General features: G+C 47.2%; 6 protein-coding genes across 6 annotated transcripts; 2 read left to right on the forward strand and 4 right to left on the reverse strand.

Moving 5' to 3' along the window:
* Positions 1-1,491: 1,491 nt before the first annotated feature.
* Positions 1,492-5,644, reverse strand: F4822DRAFT_91341 (DUF726-domain-containing protein). Its single transcript, XM_051464156.1, has 2 exons — positions 3,069-5,644; positions 1,492-3,018 (listed from the first exon to the last, which is right to left on the reverse strand). Exons 1-2 carry the CDS (start codon positions 5,235-5,237, stop codon positions 1,714-1,716), a joined length of 3,474 nt encoding a protein of 1,157 aa, XP_051308826.1. The 5' UTR covers positions 5,238-5,644; the 3' UTR covers positions 1,492-1,713.
* A 7-nt stretch (positions 5,645-5,651) lies between these two features.
* Positions 5,652-7,120, reverse strand: F4822DRAFT_422043 (uncharacterized protein). The gene is made up of 2 exons (XM_051459849.1): positions 6,892-7,120; positions 5,652-6,824 (listed from the first exon to the last, which is right to left on the reverse strand). The coding sequence occupies exons 1-2, from the start codon at positions 7,070-7,072 to the stop codon at positions 6,103-6,105; spliced, it is 903 nt and encodes a 300-aa protein (XP_051308827.1). The 5' UTR covers positions 7,073-7,120; the 3' UTR covers positions 5,652-6,102.
* On the reverse strand, positions 7,121-9,185 carry F4822DRAFT_422045 (phosphatase 2C-like domain-containing protein). Its single transcript, XM_051459850.1, has 3 exons — positions 8,505-9,185; positions 7,768-8,450; positions 7,121-7,710 (listed from the first exon to the last, which is right to left on the reverse strand). The coding sequence occupies exons 1-3, from the start codon at positions 8,957-8,959 to the stop codon at positions 7,655-7,657; spliced, it is 1,194 nt and encodes a 397-aa protein (XP_051308828.1). The 5' UTR covers positions 8,960-9,185; the 3' UTR covers positions 7,121-7,654.
* Positions 9,186-13,611: 4,426 nt separating this feature from the next.
* On the forward strand, positions 13,612-18,023 carry F4822DRAFT_439086 (uncharacterized protein; the record flags this gene model as incomplete). The annotated part of the gene is made up of 3 exons (XM_051462595.1): positions 13,612-14,089; positions 14,146-14,303; positions 14,376-18,023. The coding sequence occupies 3 exons, from the start codon at positions 13,612-13,614 to the stop codon at positions 18,021-18,023; spliced, it is 4,284 nt and encodes a 1,427-aa protein (XP_051308829.1).
* An 836-nt stretch (positions 18,024-18,859) lies between these two features.
* Positions 18,860-20,510, forward strand: F4822DRAFT_422055 (SGNH hydrolase). The gene is made up of 4 exons (XM_051459851.1): positions 18,860-19,634; positions 19,774-19,834; positions 19,923-20,111; positions 20,168-20,510. The coding sequence occupies exons 1-4, from the start codon at positions 19,427-19,429 to the stop codon at positions 20,472-20,474; spliced, it is 765 nt and encodes a 254-aa protein (XP_051308830.1). The 5' UTR covers positions 18,860-19,426; the 3' UTR covers positions 20,475-20,510.
* Positions 20,511-22,425, reverse strand: F4822DRAFT_422057 (uncharacterized protein). The gene has a single exon (XM_051459852.1). It carries the CDS (start codon positions 22,046-22,048, stop codon positions 20,729-20,731), a length of 1,320 nt encoding a protein of 439 aa, XP_051308831.1. The 5' UTR covers positions 22,049-22,425; the 3' UTR covers positions 20,511-20,728.
* Positions 22,426-23,812: the final 1,387 nt, after the last annotated feature.

The following is a 23,812-nucleotide window of genomic DNA, read 5'->3' on the forward strand; positions in this document are numbered from 1 at the left end:
AAGGTATCCACAAACATATTGGTAGGAGTGCAGAGCCTCGAGATTGCTTGCCCATTCCAATAGTATAGAATGAATATCACTCTGGCAGAATCCATGCTCGTCATCATGTAAGGTACCATCAAGATTCACCCAAATTAGGTAATTATAAGATTCTCAGAAGTCCTCACCAACCCAAAAGAGGAAACGCACGGATTTGGACAGAGTATCCCTCGGCCGACCCCGTAAATACCTACCCTCGGAGCCGACGACGAGCAAGGAGCGGCAGGATCAATAAACGATTCCGCCGTCAAGGTTAGGCGGCTGAAGCTATAAATAGCCAACCATAAGGACAGGCCTGATTGATATCGATCATGTTGTCCAGATCTCGGGAAGAAAAGGCACATGTCACTATTTTAAGTATCGATCTCAAGACGCCCCCCAACTACCTAGGTAGTGGTTCAGCACTACTAGCCTTGTTTGTGTATTCGAGGTTTCGGAATGAGGGATAGGTTCAACAGGAACGTTGTATGCAGGAGACATTTAATCGACTAATCGCTACTTATTTTTATGGAGAGTTGCATTTTAATCCATGATACTACAGTGTTGAGATTCAAGACAGAAGAAAAAATACAAGTCCATGATGCGAAAACGAAGAGCGAGATAGCACGGAGGGTCAAATGATCCGGTATACCACCTTCATCCTTTTTGATGAGACAAAGAGCAGAGTTTCAAACAGCCTCAAATACTACCAAACAAATATGAGGGTAATATCATCAACCTTCTCTTTTGGATGGAAATGCAGACTATAGTCCGGAGTATTCTTCCACGGACTTAAGCACTTCTGATAGCGAGCCGCGCGTTCTCCGAGTCCCACCTTGGCTAGAGACCTATAGCACTAATTTCCTATCCTCTTCGGACTTTCCCTTGGAATATTGAGCGAAATTCTCCGTTCGGCGCTGGGGGTATACGTTCTTTGTTTCGCATCTTAAAAATAGTAATACTTTTGAGTCCATAAGCTACACCTTCGTATATTCCCGTTTACTGTAAACCAAAGATAATCCATTGGATGGACGCAAGATTGAACATTCTCCCGTTAACTATATCGGGACCATCAACCAAGCTACTCAAACATAGTAACTCCAGTGTTGTCCTTCCTTCTCACAATAATAGTGCGCCCACATGTGGCTCCGCGGAAGCTTCGTGGCATGCTCAGTTCGGTTTCATACTTTCAAATTACACACGAAAAATCTCACAGATTATTCTTCGTTATGAAAGCTCGATATCTTCTTAATCCTCCATCACTAGGTGCCTACCTATGTACCTAGGTATGTAACCATATAAGCACCTGGATAGGTATACTACTCCTCTCCATATTACCCCAACTGCCCCTATTCACATTCGCGTATCGTCAGAACATCATAGTTCAATCATGATACATCACCACGCCACACCTCAGTCTCCCCCAATCGGAGTAAATATCCTAAGTACCTAGAACATACTCATTAAGCAGCCCATAGATAAACGAACGACCTTCAAAAAAATCTCAAACATTTCAGAAGTAACTACGTAAAACGACGCCAAACCATGCGTTTCCCCAATTCCTAGGTACATACATAAAATGCACGCCACTAAAACTAAAGCCTGACTACAACATGAACAACAAGATAGACCATTCCAACATTAGACAGTTGCTTATCTGTTATTCCTTGGACGCGTGATGATTATGTATATGGCTTACGCGAATGTCATCTCAATCTCCTTCTCCTTGCCAAACTCCTCGTCATCATCCGCCCACGGATCCGCAAGCGCGAGATTTGGTGTAGTCTGCGCGGTCTTCATTTCCGGTCTGGAGAGCGGAATATCCTTCTCCGGCACCGGTGGTGGTTTATTATGTTCTGTGTACGCCGTGTCGAAGGTCATCTGTATCTCGTCATCCGGCGGATGTGAGTATGGGGAGTCGAAACCAAGGGCTCTCGAGGGCGGTAACGTTGTTGGTGTGCGGTCTTGTGATAGTCTGTATTCGAAGGAGCTGCTCTTTAGTACGTTTTGTTCGCTTTTTGTTTCGCGAAGGGAGTCCCTCGGGCTCGTTACCGATGCTGGTGGCGGTGAGATGTCGAGTTTCATCGGTGGTAGAGTCGACTTTAACTCCTTCACCTGTAATTCTTCCTCTCTGGCTAATTCTGCCCTGATAGCATCAACGTCGAATAAAACGCCGTGGTTGTTTCCTTCCTTGTCTTCTGTATTAGGTGACGCAGATGCGTCTAACCCCTTGTTGGTATCCTCGTAAACTTCCCATTCTTGTCGGGAATTCTTCTTCCTGCGACCAAAGATACCCCAGCCACCCTTCTTCTGTTGGCCGTCCTTTTCCAAATCCTTACGTGCCTCCTCAATCTCGTTGATAAGTTCCCTTTGCCGTTCTCTGTGCCGGTCTGGATCCGGATCCTCAATCTCTCCAAATTCATCGCTCTCAACTAGCCATCCGCACTCCCTTAGGAGCCTAGGCATCGCCGTACGGTACTCCATATGACCGACCACGAATTCCGTGCAGTCGATATTTTCTAAACTGGGTACTCCATCCACAGGGCCCAAACCCGCCACCCGACGAATACCACCATTGGTCAGACGGAATAGGTACCCCAGAATCCAATCCGTTCTGTTGTAACCATTAACAAACCTACCGGCAACGACGGTACGTGCCTTGAGGAACTCCTCCTTTTTCACTACTATAGGTGAACCAAAAATATAGACGTTTTGGACCAATCCATAAGCCCCCTTTCGTGCGAGTTCGAGAAGGCAAGCGAAGATAACACGGGAGCCAAGCGAGTAGCCGACTAAGGTGATAGGACGTGTGCCAAGGTTCCTATCAATCAATGAATCTGCTAAGATAAGACCAGCAGACCAAGCACGATCGAGGGACACAGCCCAGGGGTTGTCAATCAAGTATGTCAACTTGGATAAAACCACGGGCAATTGCAGGGCAGCCATTAAACCGATTAGAATGGTGCTACCAAGCACTTGTTGTAATCCCTGTGTGAGAGCCTAATTCTATTAGCTTTATTCTTCGTTTCAAAGATTGATATGTCTCTTACCTCTGTTGCTAGAATGTTGATGGTGTCACCCATACTAGTCAGCATTTCCGGCTCCCACAGAATCGAGTAGATATCGCCCATTATAGGGTCGATCGTACTAAAAGGTAAACGAACATCGTCCACCTTACTTGTCATCCATCCGGATATGGTTACAATTAGGTTGACACGTTTGTTGTTATGTAGAGGGCGGTATTCGAACGTCTTGACAGCGCCTGTTCGTCGATTTGCGGCTTTACCACCCATGAAACTACCGGATGCAGCAGCACCGGAGGTGATAATGGCAGCTCCTCCCGCACCTGCCAAGAAGGAACTTGTGCCACCAACTCCGATAGTTGTGAAACCAGCAGCGAGACCGGCGCCGATTAGAGGCGCGAGAAGTCCAGCGGAGAGACCAATAACCAAACCACCCCCGACAGTAGCCAGACCCATCATGACGTATCGCTTCTTGAGAGCAAGTTTTCTCCTGTTTTCGAGATGTTCTTCCTCGTTCCAATTTTCCTTCTCTGCTTGCTGTTGCATTTCCAGAGCATCGGTAACACGCTTCTCAAACCTGCAGATGTCCATCCAAGGTACTTCCAAGTCCTTTCCTACTCTTTCGAGTAATACTCGGGAGCGAGCATCATATATCGAATCGGCGATCAAGACTAAGAACAAATCGCAAAGGACGGTCCATCTTAAATCGATATCAATCTTATCGGTACCCGGTAGTTGTGAGGGTGTCTTGACTTCTGGCATCTCCTCGCCTTCATGGCTTTCGTAAGGTGGGGGAGCTTCTGCTGGCTTTTCATAGCCAGGAGATGATAGTCCAGGCGACAACGAAACAGACGACCGAGAGCTCTTTAACGACATTCTTGGGGTAGATGATGGTGTATGTTCCGCCATCGGATTTTTAACCCTCGCATTTTGCATGAGAGCCGGCGTAAGATCTTTAGGCATAACCCCGTGTTCGGCCAACTGCTCGATCATGACCTGTTCCGCAGGACTAATTTCCATATGGGCATATAGTCGAATCATGATTTTCTGAGACCACATTCGAGTCGCTTCAGCGGCCATTTGGATATCCTTTTTTATCTTCTTTAGGTGCTCAAAACTCTCGATTTCCTTGACCATCTCGGAAAGTTCCAATCGGGTGACACCGACATATGCTATCCTTTGTCCCTCCGTCAATAAATCCTTCGTAGCTTGAAGTTGAGAAACAGCGTCCCGCTGCTCTTCATCCATTTCTGTCATACTCGTACTTTTAGGGTCTTTGAAAAGATACCGTGTGTTATCATCCATACTCGTTTCCGACTCAGCGTCCTCGTCGTCCAGTACCCTCGTATATCCTTTCCCAGCACCACCAAGACCTCCATATCCATAATTATCGTCTTCATCGGGGTTATGCTCTTTAGCTACGAGCTTATTATCGTCATCATATATATCGTAGGGCGCATAAGCCGGCATGGCCTGCCATTCGTCATCTTCCTTCTTCTCTTCCTCATGGTGGTTCGTTAATTGTTGGTGGGAGAACTCCGAGATATCGTGATTCGTGCTTGCTGAGCTTACGTCTCGGCTATGGTCTACACATGGGACTTTTTTCGCCTCGTCTGCGTGCTTGCTAGCTTCAATCTGCTTGATCGTCGGCCCCGAGACTGCATCTTTTCCTACTGTATTCCTGCGCTTGGAGGGTTGTGGTAGGTCGACGGTCTCGTATGATTCCGAGTTTTCCTTTAGCTCGTCTTTAGGCTTATCGGTTGGAGGGTCTGGCTCTTTTTCTTTCTTGAACTCAGTTTGTGTAGGTACGGGTGTTTTTGCTTCGTCGATATCTTGCGGCTGCTTTGGTTCGGGCTGGGGTGCGGGCTCTGGTAAAGGCGTAGAGGGCGCATCTTGAAAGTCTTCGTCATCGCTATTCGTGGCGGAGGTTCGGGTCGACTTCGTAGCTTGTTCGGGAGGTTTTAAGCCAACATCTTGTGTCTGTTTCTCTTCCGCCTTTTCTTTTTCTGGTTGGGATGAAATAGGTGGTTTTTCTGTTGGCTGTTCTACCTTTTTCGAAGTTGTGTTGGTACTGTCTTTTGTCTCTTCGCTCGGTTTGTTATTATCGTCATCTTTTTTCGTCTCGCTGGGGCTGACATATTTCCTAATAGGTAGGCCGAAATCGTCGACTTCTTGGGCACCTGCTCCCGAAGCCATGGGGTCGTCTGATTAAACATATAATTAATCGGCGCTACTTGAATCGATCTTGTCGGAGAATTGCGTCTTTTCGTTCGGCAGCAGCCCCGTTGGTTCACCGACAGGATATATGTTGCAATGAGTTTCACATTCCCCACGGTAATAAGGTGGAGGAGTATACGAAAAGGATCGTCAGAGTTGCGAATCCGTGGGTCCCTCAGATCCTTGTTGGTCGAAAGTTATGGTAAATGGGGAATAATTTTGCTTGATCAGGCACTGATGTCCTGGCAATTTGAAGCTAGAGCATCTAGTATTTGGTTCATATAGTGAATTTCGTCAGATCCTTTTCTAGATTTATCATTAAGAAATTTTAATTGCATCGTCCAGTTCAAAGTTTAGATAGTTCACGTTTAGGTACATGATCTAAACGTTTTAGGTGGAAAGCCACAATCAATACGCCTGAATACGTCAGTAAATGTACCTAGGTATCCTTGCTAGCGTATCGGATAGTGGTAATTGAGGCTGAGTACGGCTTAATTCGCGGCCTCTGACAGCTGTAAAACCCCACTAACCCTCTAAATCATGCCATAAAACTCCCCTATTGACTTCTATTGCTACCTAAGTGCTAGAACCGATAAAGATACGGTGAGTAAATGGGAATAGTTGCGAATCTACCTAAGAGGCGGGCACGAATTCTGCGAGCAGGATCTTTCCTTATCGCGAGGAAAGAATTGGGGAGCACGAAAAGCAGCCTTAAATTATGGTATCAAATGCTTAGACTACAAAGCGCAGGATCCCCATCATGATCGCAAGAAAACGCCAATTTTGTATGCCAGACCCTCCATTTTGCTTAGATGCAAATTAGTTTTCAGATCTATCCCAACACCTATGCATCCACCTCAACACCGGCATCATTAGAGGTAGTGGCATTCTCAGTACTTGTGCCGCTCTTATGCTTTCGTCTACGTTTTCGCTTCGGTGCATCCGTTTGTCCTGCCTCCTCTGCCCTGGTCGCGTCTTTCGCGTCGGATGCTTTAGAATGTTGGTCGTTTGTTGGTTTCGATTTCGACTTCTTCTTTTTGACAGCTAACGGGTTAGGCTCTTTGCGACCAAAAGGTTTCTTCTTTTTCTTCTCAGGCTGTTGTGCTGTTCTTGTTCCTGATGTATTTTGCTCTCCATCATCGTCCTGATCGCTGTCATCTTCATCCTCGTCTCTCTTCCTCTTTCTGGCGGCAGGTGCTTTGAGTTCTGCTCTGAATTTGCTCCTCTCGTCTTTTGATCTGATCTTCGCACTAACTGTTGCCATTGGTTCCATGATCATAACTGACCTCCTGATGAAGATTAAGGGAGTTCCTGCTACTTGTCGTAGGTATGACCTAACATCATCATCGTTGATAGCACAGACGTAGCGATGCTTATTCACTCCATTGTCCTTTGGATCGACAACTGAATGCATACATTCGAGTGCACTTAGTGGTTCCGGATACTCGTCGGGATGATGACCGCATCGTCGTCGCTCGAATGTGCTCTTTGCTTGTTCTATTGCGGCTTGGACTCCAGGTTCTGATTTTCGTTCGTAGAGGTGTCGCATTGAGCATTGGGTAATCACTGTAAGATCGTCATTAGTAAAAGTAATCGTACATACAACCACAGTGTACTGAGGCAAGAGACGTACTCGGCTTGACTTGTCCATGTAGTGTATCCTCCAATCGGCGAATCAGGTCCATTTTGCATTTGTTTCCTTCCGCAATAAAGTCGGCGTCTACTAAGACTTGATACGGCTCACGAAAACCAAAGCCCATGGAAAATTGCTCCATGAGCTTCCGGTACTGTTTTGCTCGTTTGGCGCGAGGCATCTTGGTTTATCTATTGAGTTGTTGATTTCTGAGGAAGAAATCGCAAGTGTTTGATTTTTAGAAATTCTTCTGTATCAAATGCTACTGATAAGGATAGCGATAAGAATTAAGCTTCCGACCCCTGTCAACACTCTAAAATTTAGCGGGTTTAACAGCAGTGCCCCACTAAGCAAATCCAATTTACAGTGCAGTTACCGATGTACAGTACTTTTTCATTATCAAGCTACATCCTGATGAAGCCCTCATCCGACAATCTTTCGTGTGTCGCGATGTCTTTCTTTCGTTAATAAAATTCCTCCTAAACGCCTTGCCAATGCCACTGCCAATGTGTCCAATCGCCATTTATACCTAACGGGTAATCTATAATTGTAGATCTAACAAGAACGTGAATAATGCAACGCCAATCCCATCTCGATATCTATCTTGTGCCACCAACCATCGTTGGAAATGATTGGGGGCGTCCTCAGTATCTAGGTAGTGATACATAAATTGGCCTTCACCGCCTGAAAAGCCTTGTGAATATTGGCATCCTATATATAGATGCAGGTAGTGTGCCTTGTATATAGCACAGTGCCGGATTTATTATGTTGTATTCCGCTGGCACAAGGCCGCTACGACACTAATATCGTCAAGTTTCCCTACGTTTGTTAGTTCTTATATATTTAGCAGTGTGGTCGCACTTATGCGGTACTTACCTCCTTCACTTGCCAAGCCTTCCTCGATAGCACGCTCCATAAAGGGGCTTTCTGCAAAAGGGTCTGTTGCAATCTGTTTCGCAGCATTGACAAGTTCCTGGGCGACGAACGTCATCCCGCCATTGGCCCCGTCCTTCCGAGGACCACTGGCTTGACCTCCTTCCCCTGCCTCCCAGCGCTCGACGCTTTCAGACACATTCTCGACAATCTCGTGTGACCAGAGGTTATCAATTACACCGTCTGACATAGCTAACACGACATCGCCTTCTTTCAGATCTACCGTATCCATAACTGCATTGTTATTTGGTGTGTCGGGGCTGTTGGTTCCGAGTTGTCTCGGGCAGTCGAACCAATGCCATTGTTCTTTCGATTTATAAACCATCTCCCGAGCTTTCGGCCGCACAACCATGACCTGGGAGTCGCCAATATTCGTGACATATAAGAGGGGCGACAGGGATGATGCCGTGCTGTTGGTGTCACCTTTGTAGAAGAGTTGCGCCCCGCTCGCTGTTGTAGTCCCCAGACAATCATTCGGTCCAGATGTGGCTTCGATCGTACGCTCGTAAGCTTGTTGCAAGTAGTGTATAGGATCAGGATGATACGGTTGGTCTGGCGGTCGCGATTTCGCAATATCTTCTTGCATCGCCGCCACCCAGAAGTGCAGTATCAACCTCGACCACAGACTGTGTCCATTTGTTAATTACGCGCAAGCCTCATTGTGACCGTGGGACAGATACCCTGCATGGCCTCTTGGCCGAGCTGACCAGGCACCAACCCCGTCATTGGCGCATATGAAATAATCACTCGCATATACAGCATCATCCCCGTTCGTCCAGCCCTGGATGAGTTCACCGTCCACAAAAGCTCGTTTGTCGCGACTCTGGTGGTGGGTACTAAGGGGGTCCGAAAACGAACCCGAGGGAGGGGATAGGAACGGTGGGGGGAACGGTCTCGGTGCTCGTTTTGCGAACAGCGCAAAGCCCGTTTCGAAGCGGAACGGTAATTTCGGACCGGAGTCTTCGATGGGAGTTGTGAATTGACCGGATATTTCGGTGGTTATGGGAGGGTGACTACCGCCCGCAGTATGTTGGGGACGCCGATGCCATCGCGTCAAGCGGACAGAGGATACTATTATTCGTCGCGTCGGACCAAAATTAGAGGCCAACAAAAAAGAGGGAGCTGACCTTCTCATGCCAACGAATGAGGTCTAACCACGGACCTTGAGGGCGCTTGAGTGGCAGCCGAAAGTATCGTGGGATTGAATACCACCTAGTAAAGAAATGCGTGCGCTACGTTGTAAGCTACATAAAATAACTAATAAATTGGTTGAGAGGGTGAAGCTTGGCTGCGCGACCAATCACTATCACGTCGCCGGTAGCAGGGCATTTCTAGAGCGATAAGGGAGTTTAAGCTGTGCTTATCGCTAAGTAACACCCAAAGTTAATTGAATGCAGAGTTAATCCTACACGTGAGGTACCTACAGTACCTAATGATCCCGGGTATTTGGAACTTGGTGCAGCAAGGCTCATGCTTTAAATTAGGATTACGATGACATCATTTTCAATTAGGCAAGGATCAAAGTCGCTGCATTGATCTTATAATTGGTATCTTTTAAGAATGATACTGCTGTTACTTTTATAGAATTCTCTGCTTAGAATGTTAGACTGTGAAGACCCCTTTTAGGTATACTTGGTACTTGGGTGTCGAGGCAAGACAGACGTCGGGAGAGCTAAACTAGGTACCACTAAGAATAACGTAAGAGAGAATAGAAAGTAGAACATATGGAAATGCGAATTAGTTATTATAATGTTACCTTCGGCATGAAATCTTACTAGCCACTAAGTGACCCACGAGGCTACGACTATTTTAGTACGCATCGTTCCAATACGCGTATCTGCTGCAATGTTACCTATTTCAGGGTCTGCCGATAACCGTCTTGGTATAAATGCCTAGGTGAATTTAGCAGGTTTGCAGCCATAACCCCCTAGGACTTGATCCCCGGAGGAGTAAAACAATAGAAACAATAGACGAAGCTCGAATTTGGGGTAAGTCCATATAACTGATTCCAGTCTCCGCCTTCTTAGTATGAGAGTTGTTCGATATCTGGGTAGTATTGTGTCTTCAGAATAGTCTAGTGATGTGAGGAGTATGTTCAATAATAAATCATGTGTTTCTACACAAATGAGGTTAGTTGCATATGACGAGCTCATCTGGTCAGTTTCCAGCCACTTGATATACTTTTCGTCGCTTTGAAGTGGATAATATTACAGTAAGTGAAATTGATTGTCATGAGAAAAAGAAGTTAATTTGGCTTCTAGGCTTTTTGGTGGCATTCACTAAAAGATTTAGCTCTGTTCTAATATTTAATATTTGCTCCGGGTAGCAAACATGACGTATGCGCATCGGGATTTACGTCCCTTTTCCTTACTGCGTGGGATCCGTATCAGCTACAACCATTTTTAAAATTATTGTTTTAGTTGATCTGCGGCCTTGATCCGTTGGCGTTATACATAAAAACTTCATTTCTCCTTGATTGAATGAAGGAAGAAAACCGCCGGAAATCATTGTGCAAAACGCGCGTCATGAAGGGGGCTTAGCTACAGATTACAGCTAGCCTGCCCAGCAGCCCAGAAATTTGCCCGTATTCAATCAAGCAATGGTAGAACGTAGGAGAAGGATGTTGTGCCGTCCGTCCATTTACATGTGTCGGTGCAACGGACGCCCAGATCTCGGCGGTCGAAAAAGCGAAACCCAAGACATCTTGGCCTTTTGGGGGTGTCCCCTGTGATCTGTCACTAGGGTGCAAGACTGCAAGATGCAAGGCGGCTAGACCTTACGGGAATTTTGCGGCACAGTTTCGATGTCGACAGCTTGAATTTGGACAGGGTTTGAAACTCCCCTGCAAAACCAAACAATTCCAGGTGTTGTTACCGTTCCTTCTAGTCGTAGCATAGCGGGCATGTGGAACGGTGGCCGAAAGATTCGTACCTGTTAAAATTTCACCGCCGCGCAGTCAGAGCTGACTGTCTGACTTACGTACCTTACAGATACAAATAAATGGTTGACAATGGGTGGTTGGTACGCAACCAAGCGCCTCCTCGCTGGTCTCTTACCTGTTACATCTAAGGTACAATCTCATGACTGGTTTGTCCTGCAAAGTCGAACCGCTGCGATACAACTTGGGCGCTTGCAGATCCTAGATGCCTATCTATTGTAGGCCGGGAATATAGTGAACAACTACAATATGCCACGTAAAGTCCACTGAAACAAGGGAGGGACGAACAAAAAAAAATACATCGAGGTTGGTCATACGCATCCACATGGAAATATCCGTCGCATCCGGTATTCCTCGTTACCCAATCATGTCTCTCGGGAGAAACCGTGGTTCTTCTTTTTAAGCTTGCTTACTACCTGTCAACCATCAACCCATCAACCAAACTCAACTAGGATATATGTTGAATGAATGATAGATAGTATCTCATGGCATCAAAATCCCCTCATTTCTGCTGTTTGCTACGTATGATATCGAGGATCTCTAGTATGAGGATGTGTAGATCTTTCTAGAAATGATGTTTCGTATTGGGGCGGGCTTTCTCTTTAAAACCGGGCGTCAGGGCTTGTTCGTAAGTTAGGTACCTACCTAGGTAGCCAGTATGTCATTTACCATTATACTGGTTGCGGGCTTGGATGGAGGGTGATTGATCGACACATCTATGTCCAAGTTACAATATCTACGGTACGACGTCAAGGGACGGCGTATATATACATATGCGCGGCGTATTATGTAACAAGGCCCGCAACACACCCACTACATACCGTTATCGTATTGCTATTCATATTCTAATTTACAGTAGCTTTGCAGTAGTATGACATGCTAAGCCGTATACGTATCGGCTAGAATAAAATGGTGGTATCTCCGAGCCAGAGCGGGTGTGTCCCATCAATGTGAAGCTACCATTACCTACCAACCTGCCCAGCCATTCACTGACGGCTACCATCTTGTGAACTGACGTATGCCCCTGCTCCGTCATCCTTTTTGTCATCAACTTTCCTCTATGTTGACATACCACCCTTATTATTGTGTACGTATGTAGATAGATAGGCGCGAATCCGGCAAGCCAGCTCCTTTTTATTTTATTTTTTTCTTGTTGCCGCCAAGTAGATCCCGTAAGATAGCCTATGCATTTCTATTTTATTATTGTACCCCATTCCACAAAAATTACCTTGCTGGCGTTCCTTCAGATCCAAAGCCACTGATTCTTCTAACAACGCCCAGTCTCAACATAGCACGGTACCACGGCGAAGACGCAGTTTATCTCACAGCTTAAACTAGGGTGATTATATCAAATTGTCCGGCGCTTCCGTACGGGTGATAAATTCTGCCGATCCAAGTCCATTTATCTTCCCGCCTTCAACGAAGCTTCTGATAAAATTGGTTTCGAGCCCGGATTTGAAATAGTTTGCATCATTCAAGGCTGGGGGTTATCTGGGGAGATATAATAGAAAATCAAGGCCCTGGCCACCTGATCTTTGTCGCAGGATATCAACTCGTACAACGATATACGGGGTTCCGAGACTTTACCCTTCCCTCGCATTCCACAAATTCGTATCGCGTGGAGACGCTTGGAACCCGAGCTACAAAACCCGCGTACCCGCCCACCTATTGCAAGACAAGTCCAGATCTGACTGCTTGAATTTTTTTCGTCATTTGCATCTTCGACCTAGAATCTAGATTAATATTTTTTTTTGTTGCTACTTCACGAGCTACCCGACATATTGCAGTTTATCGATTCCATTATCTCGAATAACCAACTAATAATAACGAAGCCCACGCAATTCGAAATTCGAGATCGGCAATCATCAGCCAAGAGTTCGTTCCTTGTGGGCCACCCTTGCCTTTTTACCGCAGGTAGTCCAGACAGATACCAACGTTGAAGCACCTCGTCTGATGGAATAAGAGATTCTGAATTTGTTCTGGTTTGCTAGGAGCCGTTGGGTTCGTCTTGGGTCAAAATGGCCAGGAATCGCGGTTAGTGCATTGATTTTCATCTGTTCTGTCCTTTTTCATTCCTTGTTCCGATTTCGTTTCGTCGGGAAGGGGAAGAGATCCCTTCAATATTCCCCAAGTCGTATCCTACAGTGGAAAGGTACCATACATCATACCTTGCACAAGCATACCTAAATAACTAGGTATGTTAAACCACTTAGATACCTAGACCACGAGGATGATTTCCACACCCCTACCACAAACGCAGGCCAAGAAGCCAACGAATTCTTGCATTATTAGCATCAGCAACACAAGTGTCAATCGATATAATATCTTCTAGCTCATCAGAAAGGAACATTGAAACTCAAGTGAGTAACTTACCTACATAAATAGATATATATATATATGTACCATGTTCCCTGAATTCGGATATTGAGTTTCACACCGAAAGTTGGGCCGTGTTGCCGGGTTCCAATTACCACAATTTACAGGTCATACCGCACCGAATCATCTATTCGTGGATTTGAATTCAATTTCACAAGAAAATATATACATACGTCAGCCCTATCTTGAACTCAAAAGTTGTTTATTGTTACAACGAGATTTACACTCACGCTTAAACTTGCGCTATGGGATTAAACTTCCAACCTACCATCACTTCTTAAAGTTGGCATCTGCACCTGTCACGCATTGATGTTCCTGTTCTTAATTTTAGGCCTCGAAATAAGCATATCCTGACACTTCTGTCCCGTTGTTCTCCGTTATTTTATGCTATTGTCGAACTAATCAATGCATTTAACCGGGTATACAAACTCGTTATGCTAATTCTTACTCCCTAAATTAAAGTTCTCTCGTTTATGTCCCAATTCTCTGGTTCGCACCACTCACAGTTCAACGGTGACCCGAAAAACGTCCACAGCGCATCACCCACGCCTTCGTCATCTCCGCCAGACGGTCAACCGCCGTTACTCAATAGCAAATCGGATTTTAACAACGCTCCCACTCCTAAAACCCATCACATTATAAACGTTGGTGGTTTCCGAAATCGAACACGATCTCGCGCAGTTTCGACACCCCTTCCTGCATCTCCCGCCCGAATCAACCATGATAGCTCGCCCGTAGCCGATTCCCCTATATCCAGTGACACGCATCGAAGAACGAGAAGTCGTAGCAATTCGAGACCATTATCTATGGTCCAATCCTACCAACCGCCCCTCATGGATGTCAGCGGAGATACGATTCCCGAACTCCAACCTATCTTTACCTTCCTTAATAGCCATGCCAATAAATTATATCAGGAGGGTTATTTCCTAAAACTCGACGACCAAAATACCCGTAAGTCTGCGTCATTACGAATTGGCTTTAGGAACCCAGGACCTAATACTTTACAGAGGGGAAACCTAACCCTGATCGAACTTGGACGGAATGCTTCGCTCAACTAGTAGGAACAGTACTATCCCTTTGGGATGCAGCAGAACTGGATGCTGCTGGTGAAGATGGCGAAGTTCTGCCTAAATTCGTCAACTTGACGGATGCTTCTATAAAAATGGTATGAATATTGAACAATAGAAGAATAATTGTGGAGCATTGGCGAGGGGAATTGGAGCTGACGTATACCTAGATCGAGTCGTTACCCACAAGGTCAAATGAAGAGACGCCTTTACAAAACATCCTCAGCATATCCACGGCAGGAAGGAATCGATATCTCTTGCATTTCAATTCAAAACATTCGCTAATACAATGGACCGCCGGCATCCGACTTGCCATGTTCGAGCATTCTACCCTCCAAGAAGCCTATACGGGTGCATTAATAGCAGGCAAAGGCAAGACGCTAAACAACATTGGTGTAATAATGGAAAGAGCACGTACTCCGGCTGATCAATGGGTCCGAGTTCGATTTGGTGCTGGTGTACCGTGGAGGCGTTGCTGGTGTGTTATTACACCACCAGATGAAAAAGAGTACCAGAAAGCGATAAAGGAGCACAAGAAGAAGTCGCCATACGACCGTTCGCATGTCCCATTGCTTAAGGGAGATATCAAGTTCTACGATACGAAAAGAGAGGGGAAGAAAGCCAAGAAAATGCTGCCGATAGCAACGATCAGTGACGCATACTCGGCGTACGCATTATACCCTCAAGCTAAATCGCTGATAGATGCTTCGACGTTGGTCAAGATCGAAGGGAACATCACGATTCATTCCGATCCACCATCCGAGAGCGAGGGTTTCGTATTTATCATGCCCGAAGTAAACCCAGCTGTCAGTGGTTTTGAGATGATGCTGAGGTTTCTATTTCCCACATGGGACACCTTTGGTCTCTACGGTCGCCCGGGGAGACTCGTTGCAAGCGTTCTAGACTCGAGATCGCTCATGTTTGCGATGCCAAAGCACAAGCGTTATGGCTATTTAGAACTGTTAGACGTGTCCGGGCTAATATTGACTGATGGTAGTTCGAGCTGGAACGAGCGAGAATGGAGGAAGAAACTAAAGGAGTTGACTGGTACTCGGATGAATAGTATCGAGGACGGATCCAGCGGAAGTTCAGGTCAAACTGGCAGTCAGAACAAGCGTCTTAGTTTTGGCCCATCTGCTGGTGCAGCCGCCTCGAAACCTCGTGTTGGCTTTGCTGACGAAGCACCCCCTTCCGTTCGTACATCTAGGTCCATGTCCCTCAATAGTCGACCACCAGACTCGGCACCTCCCAAGGATCGAGACCAGGCCTCCGGAAATAAATCAGGGCATGCACGTAACGCGTCGGATTCCCGCATATCCATTGGTCAGCTTCCTCCTCCGCCGCCTCCCCACCAGGATAATTCGTACACCTCGAGCCCGGCTTCATCCATGCGAGGACCTAATCCAGCACGTAATTTTATGAATGATTTGGCCTCAACTCCGGAGCGTGTAAGCTCTGACGACGAGCCGATTGACGCGCCGATCCGTGATTTCGATGGAATGCGAAGAATGCAGACCCCCGAGCCAGTTTCTCAACCTCCAAGTTTCTCTCACGCACCAGGTCACGTTCCTACGACCCGACCCTACCACTCTCCAGAAATGCGCCGTGCTAATAGCCGCTTGTCATTGACCACGCTTACGCAGCTTGCTAAAGCTGGTGGCGTTCCCGTAAGTGCGGAATCATTAGACAGCGAAAGGAGCAACGAGGAGCGCCGCGGGCCGCCCCCTCAAGAGCCAAATCAACGTGGCCCACCACCACCGGTACATACTCACGCCAATAACGCTGGGATGTCTGCTAATGCCGGATCTCGTGAAGTTTTAAGGGATAACCAACCATTCTCTCCCGGGCTGCCACCCCCTCAAATGGGCCCCATGGCAATGCGATCTAGATCACCGTTAAACCAAAACCAGAATATGGGTCCCCCACCCCCCGGTCCGCGAGGTCCAAGTCCTGGTGCAGGTCCCCGACCCAAAACCCCGACTTCTCGACCTGGTACTGCGACAGGTAATCGTCCACCCCCTCCTCCTGGACACGGGCCGCCATATGGACCCCCACCCGGCAATATGCCTCCAGGACAACGTGGACCTCCTTACGGTATGCCTCCCCCCGGTAGAGGTCGTGGTCGCGGTCGTCCTCCTCCAGGCATGGCCCCTCCTGGCATGCCTCCTCACGGGCGCGGTCAACCGAACTATCCACCGAACGAAAATATGTATCGAGGTTATCCGCCACAAGGACCACCGGGTCCTGGTGGACCAGATGGGCCGACATCCCCCACTAACCGTAAACCATTACCACCCCTTAACACATCTCCTTCTCTTAGTAGGAAGCCATTGCCAGCTCGTACCGATAGTTTGCAACATCGGCGCAATGATATGGCACCAGACTCCCCCTCAACAAGCAGCGGAAGCCTTACAGGAAATCGAGTCGATGCTACCGGATTAGGTCAAATCCGTCCTCTTAATACAGGGCCCCGGGGTCCTCCAAACCCTGCAGTGCAACGTCAAGGTACTGGCAAGAGCCAATCAAGTAGTCGATATGATGACTCAGCGTCAACCGATAGTCCCGATTACGCTAGTTCTCGTCCTTCAACTGATACGGCATCTTCAAGTGAGAGGGAGCGGCCAAGAGCTGGTGTGCTCCGCTCTACTGGAAATGTGGATGATTCTCCCGTAACTTCTAGACCTAATTTCGACATTCCAGATATAGATTTTGGCCCGACTACGAACTATGCGGCAGCCCCACGCACGAAAACTCCCACCCCCGGTAATCCCACACCGAGATCGTTCTCCCCAGGTCCTCGATCCTATTCACCCGCACCCGCGCCACGTAGATCACCCGGCATGGAAGCAGGACATGGTCGTCAAGACTCAGAGGACACATTACGACGAAGTATCGTTTGGCAACCAGCTGCAATGACCCCAGGAAGCCCCGCTGCGCATGGTTTGTCGGCTGAAGAATACGTCCAACAACGAGCGGCTACTGCGGCGTCGACACCACTATATGCTCATCAAAGGCATTCTTCTGGGAATACCCTTAGCGGATTTAGAGCAGGTACACCAACACCCCCATTAACTCGAGGACAGGGTCAGGATTACATTGGTACTGCACACTCTCGAAACAGTTCCCAGGATTTACTTAATCGACCTGGTTCTCGGGGAGCCGGCGATATTCTTCAGCGTCCCAACTCACGTGGACCTGGCGAGTTGCTTCAACGCCCGGGTTCTCGCGGCGCCGGTGCTGTGCTAGGTGGCCAAGGCGGAGTTGATTCACACCTCTCAGCCCGTGAACAGGAACACGTCGCACGCGTTACGGGCTCCCCGTTAATTAACATGGCGGGTAACAAAGCCCCTCCCCAAACTAGTGCAGGGTTGGTTGGCGCGATTGAAGCCAGGGAACGTGAAAAGCAGCAGATGAAACAAGGTTGGAGTAGTCAAGCAGCCCAACATGCTATCAACCAACGACAACAACAACAACAGCAAGCCTTCCAACAATACCAACAGCCTATGCCGTCGCCTGGTATGCCACCACCAGCTGGTATGTACTCTAATATGGGACGTAGTGGAAGTGGACCGAATACACCTAATTATGGAGGTTTTGGAAGCCCTCCCCCAATGTCTTATGAACAAGAGGGTGGTTGGTCGTCTCCTGGTCCAGGATTCCGATCTCCTCCACCCGGAAACTTTGATCCTCGATTTAACCCGCATCGCATGCCGTCACCTCACGCTCAACTATCCTCACCACCACCATTCCAAGCGCAAAGCCCACCAACCCCAGGACGAGGCCAAAATCAATACCCTTACCACGGACAGGCATTTTAGTTGAATTCAGTAGGACGGATTTCAGGGTACATCCAAAAGCACTTTGGCTTGTTGTCAGTTCTAAGGAGGCGTTATAATGGATATTAAAGTATTTCCTAGGAGTGGATTTCCATCGTCAAAGCAAGCAAGTATTGATGAATAATTTTTTGTGTAAGGCCGGATTGGCAAATGATGAAGTATATGGTAGAAGGCATTGCATGAGTCTCAAGCACTCAAACTTTTTCATTGCATTGCAGACAGACTTTCAATTCTTTTTTTATATCTCCTTTCCCTTGTGGATATAGGGAGGGTTTTATTGCATCTACATATTAGCATGAAATGGAATTAGAAACTTTTCGGATTTGATGTTTATGGTTTTCGTGGGCGTGTGATGAGGTGTCTGAGCTGAGGTACTTCAACGACTCGTCACATGTATTCATAGGGTTCTAGAAATCTCATCATTAAATTTTGAAAACAACTAAGATTTTTTCTACGCAAATACGAATATAAATTTATGTCGTAGAATATAAGTGTTGCGCTCAATGTTGTATCCCACCGGAGTTGACGATAAATCAGAAGTATCCCAGCATATGCAGGGTCGCAGTAAGGTACCTCAGTACTAACTGCATAAAAATACAAGGGTACATATATGTATCCCACTACAATGAAGCTCTGACAGGGCTGAGAGCTAATCGCCAGCTCGTGCTCCACTATAATGAACCCCACGGATGGCTTATCTTTTAGTTTTAGCTGCCGGACCCAGTAGCATTTGATGCGGGCATGGGCCACGGATCAATGATGTGTTGTGTTTGGAGGGGCACCTGCCTGACGCCAACGAGTCACATTACACTGTCAACAACCAAACGAAGCGTACGTACCTTCTTCTTACCAGACCTACAGACCTCCATACCGTTCTTGCCTTATTATTTACTCAAGTGGACTCATCCGGTTGAATAAACCACGTAGTTCAGCCTCATCCACTTTATTTTACACCTTCTATTCTTATTCCTTTCTCCTTTTTTTATTGCTCCATATATACAACAACAACCTTGCCTTTTTGCATTTCCGGGTTTTCGTCTTTTTTTCTCTTATATTTCTTGACTTGCGCATCATAGAGAACGGACTGTTTTTTTCTTGCATTCTCATTTTTAGCATTCGGCATTTGTTTATCAACCGGAGAAAAGAAGGCAGAAAGCACGTAACTCTCTCGCCTAGCAGCGGCGCCTGAATGCGTTGGCGCCTAGACTGGGGCCCATCCATTCATCATCAATCTCGTGATCTACATCCGTCCGAGCACTCAACATACACTCACCTTCTCCGACATATCATCGAGATCGAGCTTTTACATCTATTTCATTCCCAGCCAGTCCTAAATTCATATCCCGATATCACTACTTATTTCGATCTCACCGATTCCCGGCTAGATGACGCCGCCGTCGCTTCGCATCTTGTGCTTCGGCGACTCGCTGACGGCGGGATACCCCGCGAGCCAACCGTACGCGGAGAAGCTGAAGGAGAAGCTCGAGGATGCGCTGTTGGTGCATAGTTATAGTGAGATCGAGTATGAGGTTGAGGGCGTGCCAGGGGATTTGGTGACGCGGGGGTCGTATTTGCAGCGCATGAGGGATTCTTGTAAGTGGTTCTTATTCGGCTATGACTCATCTATCTCATAATCTCACAATCCCCATCACAAAAATACCCTCATTTAGCATTCTATGCCCATTATCTTATGAGTTGAGGTGAAACAGCAACTTACTAAATGTGTGACCAGGGAGAATAGCGACACAAGCCAAGGAACCTTATGACTGGACAATCGTACTAGGCGGGACGAAGTAGGTAACCCCTCATACATGGCCTCAAATCGGGGGTTTTCTCAGGCATAAAAATGCCATATCGAGACATAAGCTAACCCGTATTCAGTGACCTTGGTTGGGGCTGCACTCCTGAGGATATTGTTGCTGCCTTGAAGCGGACATGGGAGATACCTATGTTCAAGGGTGGAAAGGTGCTCGCTCTCACAATACCAGATACGAGGTCCCGGTATAAAGATGTCAAGGAGCGGAGAGAACAGGTGAATAAGGCGATTAAGGAGCATAAGAAGCAGGGCTTGTAAGTGATTTTTACGGGATCTTATCGAGTTAAGAATGCTGACTTCATGCAAATAGCTTTTACTTCGATTTATATAATGCATTACCATACCACGAAATGGTACCTGAAGACAGACCAAAGTATTGGCAAATGGACGGTGTCCACCTCACAGCTGATGGCTACAATTTGATGGGGGAGAAGATTGCCGAAGAACTAATCAGAATCGTGAAACTTGCAGAGGCCCAAGAAACCGATATTAGTACCATCGCCTCGGATCCACGACAGAGGGCAGCTATCGAGGAGATGATATTCGAAGAGGAGCGAGGGAACCCGCGATTGCTTAGTCAAGGATACATAGTAGTCCGCAAGAGAGACCTAGACTAGATTATATTAATTCATAAGATGCACACTCTCAATTATTCAGTCTTGTTTCATTCAGTAGTACTTTTTTATTTCAGTGCACCGGTATGGTTCGTAACAATATCTATCCGTGACGCCGTATCTATGCATTCATTCATTATCCGGCAACGCCAAACCAAGGGGTACTCATTCATTGCCATTAATCATAAATGATTTTCCTTCTCATTTTCATTGTCCGTCTTCACTTCCACCATATTTCTGCAGCATCATATCACCCCTCATACGACCAAATTCGCAGCCACGAAATCCGGAAACTCACGCTGCAGCGCATTCGTGACGTTCTCAACCTCCTCCGCCAAGCTCTGCACATTGGCATCCCAACGACGCATCTCTCTTCCGACCTTCACATCAGCACGACCACTGCCCTTCTCACCGGATGCTTCCCCCTCACTACCAGCCTCGAACCAGATCACACGTTCAATCTGATCAATTCGACCCACCAGCCGGCCCTGCTCAATCATCCGCGCCGTCGTATCCTCCGCACGGTCGGCATCTAAGCCCAAAAGCTCACCCAGAGCATCAAACCCAATATTAGCATAAAGCCTCGACGCACCCAGTAAATTATGCTCAACAACAGCACGCGCAAGCACCGTCGTTCCATCCGCGGTAAGCGCCAACTGATGGGGTGCTAATCCCTCCGCGAATTTCTGTACTTCGTCTGGGGCCAGTAATCGGTCGAAAAACATTTTCTCTAGCATGCCAAACTCGGGTAGGCCCGCCGATCGCTCGTCTTTAAGCAATTTTCCTAACGCCCTACTACGCAGCGGGCCGGCAGGTGCGAGGATAGCGCACTTCACAGCCATACTCAGGGTATGCAATCTTTCATCCTCAGAAATCGCAGCAGAGAGACTGATATCGTGATAAGCCTGGCTCGCGGACAAGAACTGGCGTTGTGCATCTTGGATACGGGCTTGTGAGAGGCGGAAATGGAGGTTTAGGGCTGGGTCCGAGACTTGGTATATTACGTTCTTGAGCTTGTTCAGGTAGGTCTCGGCGGAGGTTGTGTCGTCGACTTCGAGGTAGTTACGTACGATCCGGACCCATACGCGCACTCGATCTTCGTATGTTACACGTCGTTGGGAACTGTCGAGTGGGATCTCGGCTAGTACGCGGGCGGCGGATATGTTGTCTTCGTTCGCTTCGTGGCCGTCGGCTGCTAGCTCGCGGAGGGAGGCGGCTTGGTCTAGGAATGTGCCGGATGTGGTGGTCGCGGTGGATGTATTTGCTGTTGTTGTCGATGCGGGGCCCGCGGAGGCGGAGGAGAGGACTGCGAGGGCGTGTTCAGCAGCTGCTACCCATACGTCTGGGTTTTCGAATTCGTGGACTGTGGTTACGAAGCGACCGAGGAGTGATCGTTGAGCGACTACGCCAAGCTGTGAAGTGCTGAATACGGCATCGATAATGGCCTTTAGGTCGTTGAGGAGTGTTTGTGGTGTTGATACGGATTTCAGGTTCACGAGAAGGCTTTCGTAGGCAGACGCGGGGTCTGGTGATGATTGGACTTGGGCCAGCGCTTCGCTCACTTTGGGACTTGCCATGGTTATCAGCTTGTCTGTGGTAGCAGGAATCTCGAATTAAGTGAAAGTAATTTGGTCTATGAGGGGTAATGAGAGCAGAGGTAGAAGCTATTCGGTCTAAAATAGAGAATGGAATTAACAAACAAGGTTGCCAGTTCCCAAATGTGAAGTTAGCAGATAGGTGGGACCTGCTAAGGTTAATTGTTACGTGGGGAAGCTCTGACTTCTTTAGCGGGGTTTAGTGGGGATACTATTTTATTTGTGTAGGTGCGACGATTAATTAGCAGCTAGAAAGTAAACCATCACTTACGCCAACAACACTACATATCAGAACATACCATTGGCAATAATTGAAATTGCGTGTGAATTTCGATTAGATATTTGAACTTGCATTTTCATATTGTCGAATGATTAGATAGTTACTAACATAAATAACAGGGGATATCTGGGCCCATCCCGCGCTATTAACTGCCGTATGCAGCCTCAGGATCCCTTCACTTGCTTCAATATTAGGAGTTAAAATTATCTACATATTGTTTCCATACATCATTCATTATTTCCCCTCTCAAATTGGGCCTTTTTGACATAGCATGATGGTCTCACTCCAACCTTTATTGTTGAATAAACGGGGAAAGTTGACATAAGCATGCAGCCGCGTCTTAACATGAATACATATTCATGCTCATTATCCTCAGCCTGCAGGTATAGGCCGATCCAGATATTCTTTTTGGCCCAAGGATGTTAGAACCGATAAAAAGCAATTGGTTTACAGTTGTACCACTGGGTACAATAATGAATGTATAGGCCGACAGAACAAGAGTACCTACCCATGCGAGTGGCGTCTCTTGGTGTCTTCGATCTGAAGGCCCCCTCCTCCCCCCGGGTCTCTTCCGGAATGAACGCTAGGTTGTGTTCGCTGCGAAACATTGCGGCGTCGGGCTCATTTGGGCTTCTTCCGCTCTTACGGACAAAATGGCGTCAACGAGATTTGAATGCCCGATCCAGGTGCTACGCAAAACCGATGTAACAGCAACCCCTGCAAACATTACCTACGCTGAGAGTGTTTGGAGCCATTTATAATTCGTGTCTACGGCGGGCGCCTTGCTGAATTTTCTATTTGCCAAGAGGCCATCTTGATAAGTCATTTCAGCTACCCTAATGTTGCGTGACGGTGTCTCGGTTATGGTAGAACCTTCGAGTAACTTTGTAGCCCCACAACGGGAGCTGGCGAGAGCATATTTACGAGCCGTTTTTTTTTTTTTTTTTGGTGCGGCGAAGCCTACTAGGCTCGTCGTCTTTTCTAGGCAAGACACATTCATCCATAAAGTCTGCACTTCACTTTTAGAGAATACGAGGGCATCTAAGCGATTGTGATAACTATTTCTCGGCTAGGGGTGCTATAGTCAGTTCTACGGTTGCTACATCGGGGCGAATTCTGTCCCCATCACCCTGCGTCCAATGGATGCATTTCCGATTTGGTTTTACACGGCTCCAGGACTCCGGGCGCAAGACATCATCATGACCACAGCTTCAGGTATCCAGTTGATACAACTAATGCACGGCTTCCTTCGGAAGTATGGCGAACGTAGGATCCCGACGCAGTCAATATTTCTTTTGGACTAGGTAAGAACTCCGTAAGAAGCGACCCTCGTAACCTAGGTACCAGATACATCAGCAATCGCCACAGGATGCGGAAAGCGTCTTCGGAAAGACCACTCTGGCCTGTGGCACCCAATAGCCTTAGATAAGCTCTGCAAGATGTTAACATCTGGAGCTCACCGCATT

Source organism: Hypoxylon trugodes (genome assembly GCF_022578975.1).
Source record: "Hypoxylon trugodes strain CBS 135444 unplaced genomic scaffold F4822scaffold_12, whole genome shotgun sequence".
NCBI lineage: Eukaryota > Fungi > Ascomycota > Sordariomycetes > Xylariales > Hypoxylaceae > Hypoxylon > Hypoxylon trugodes.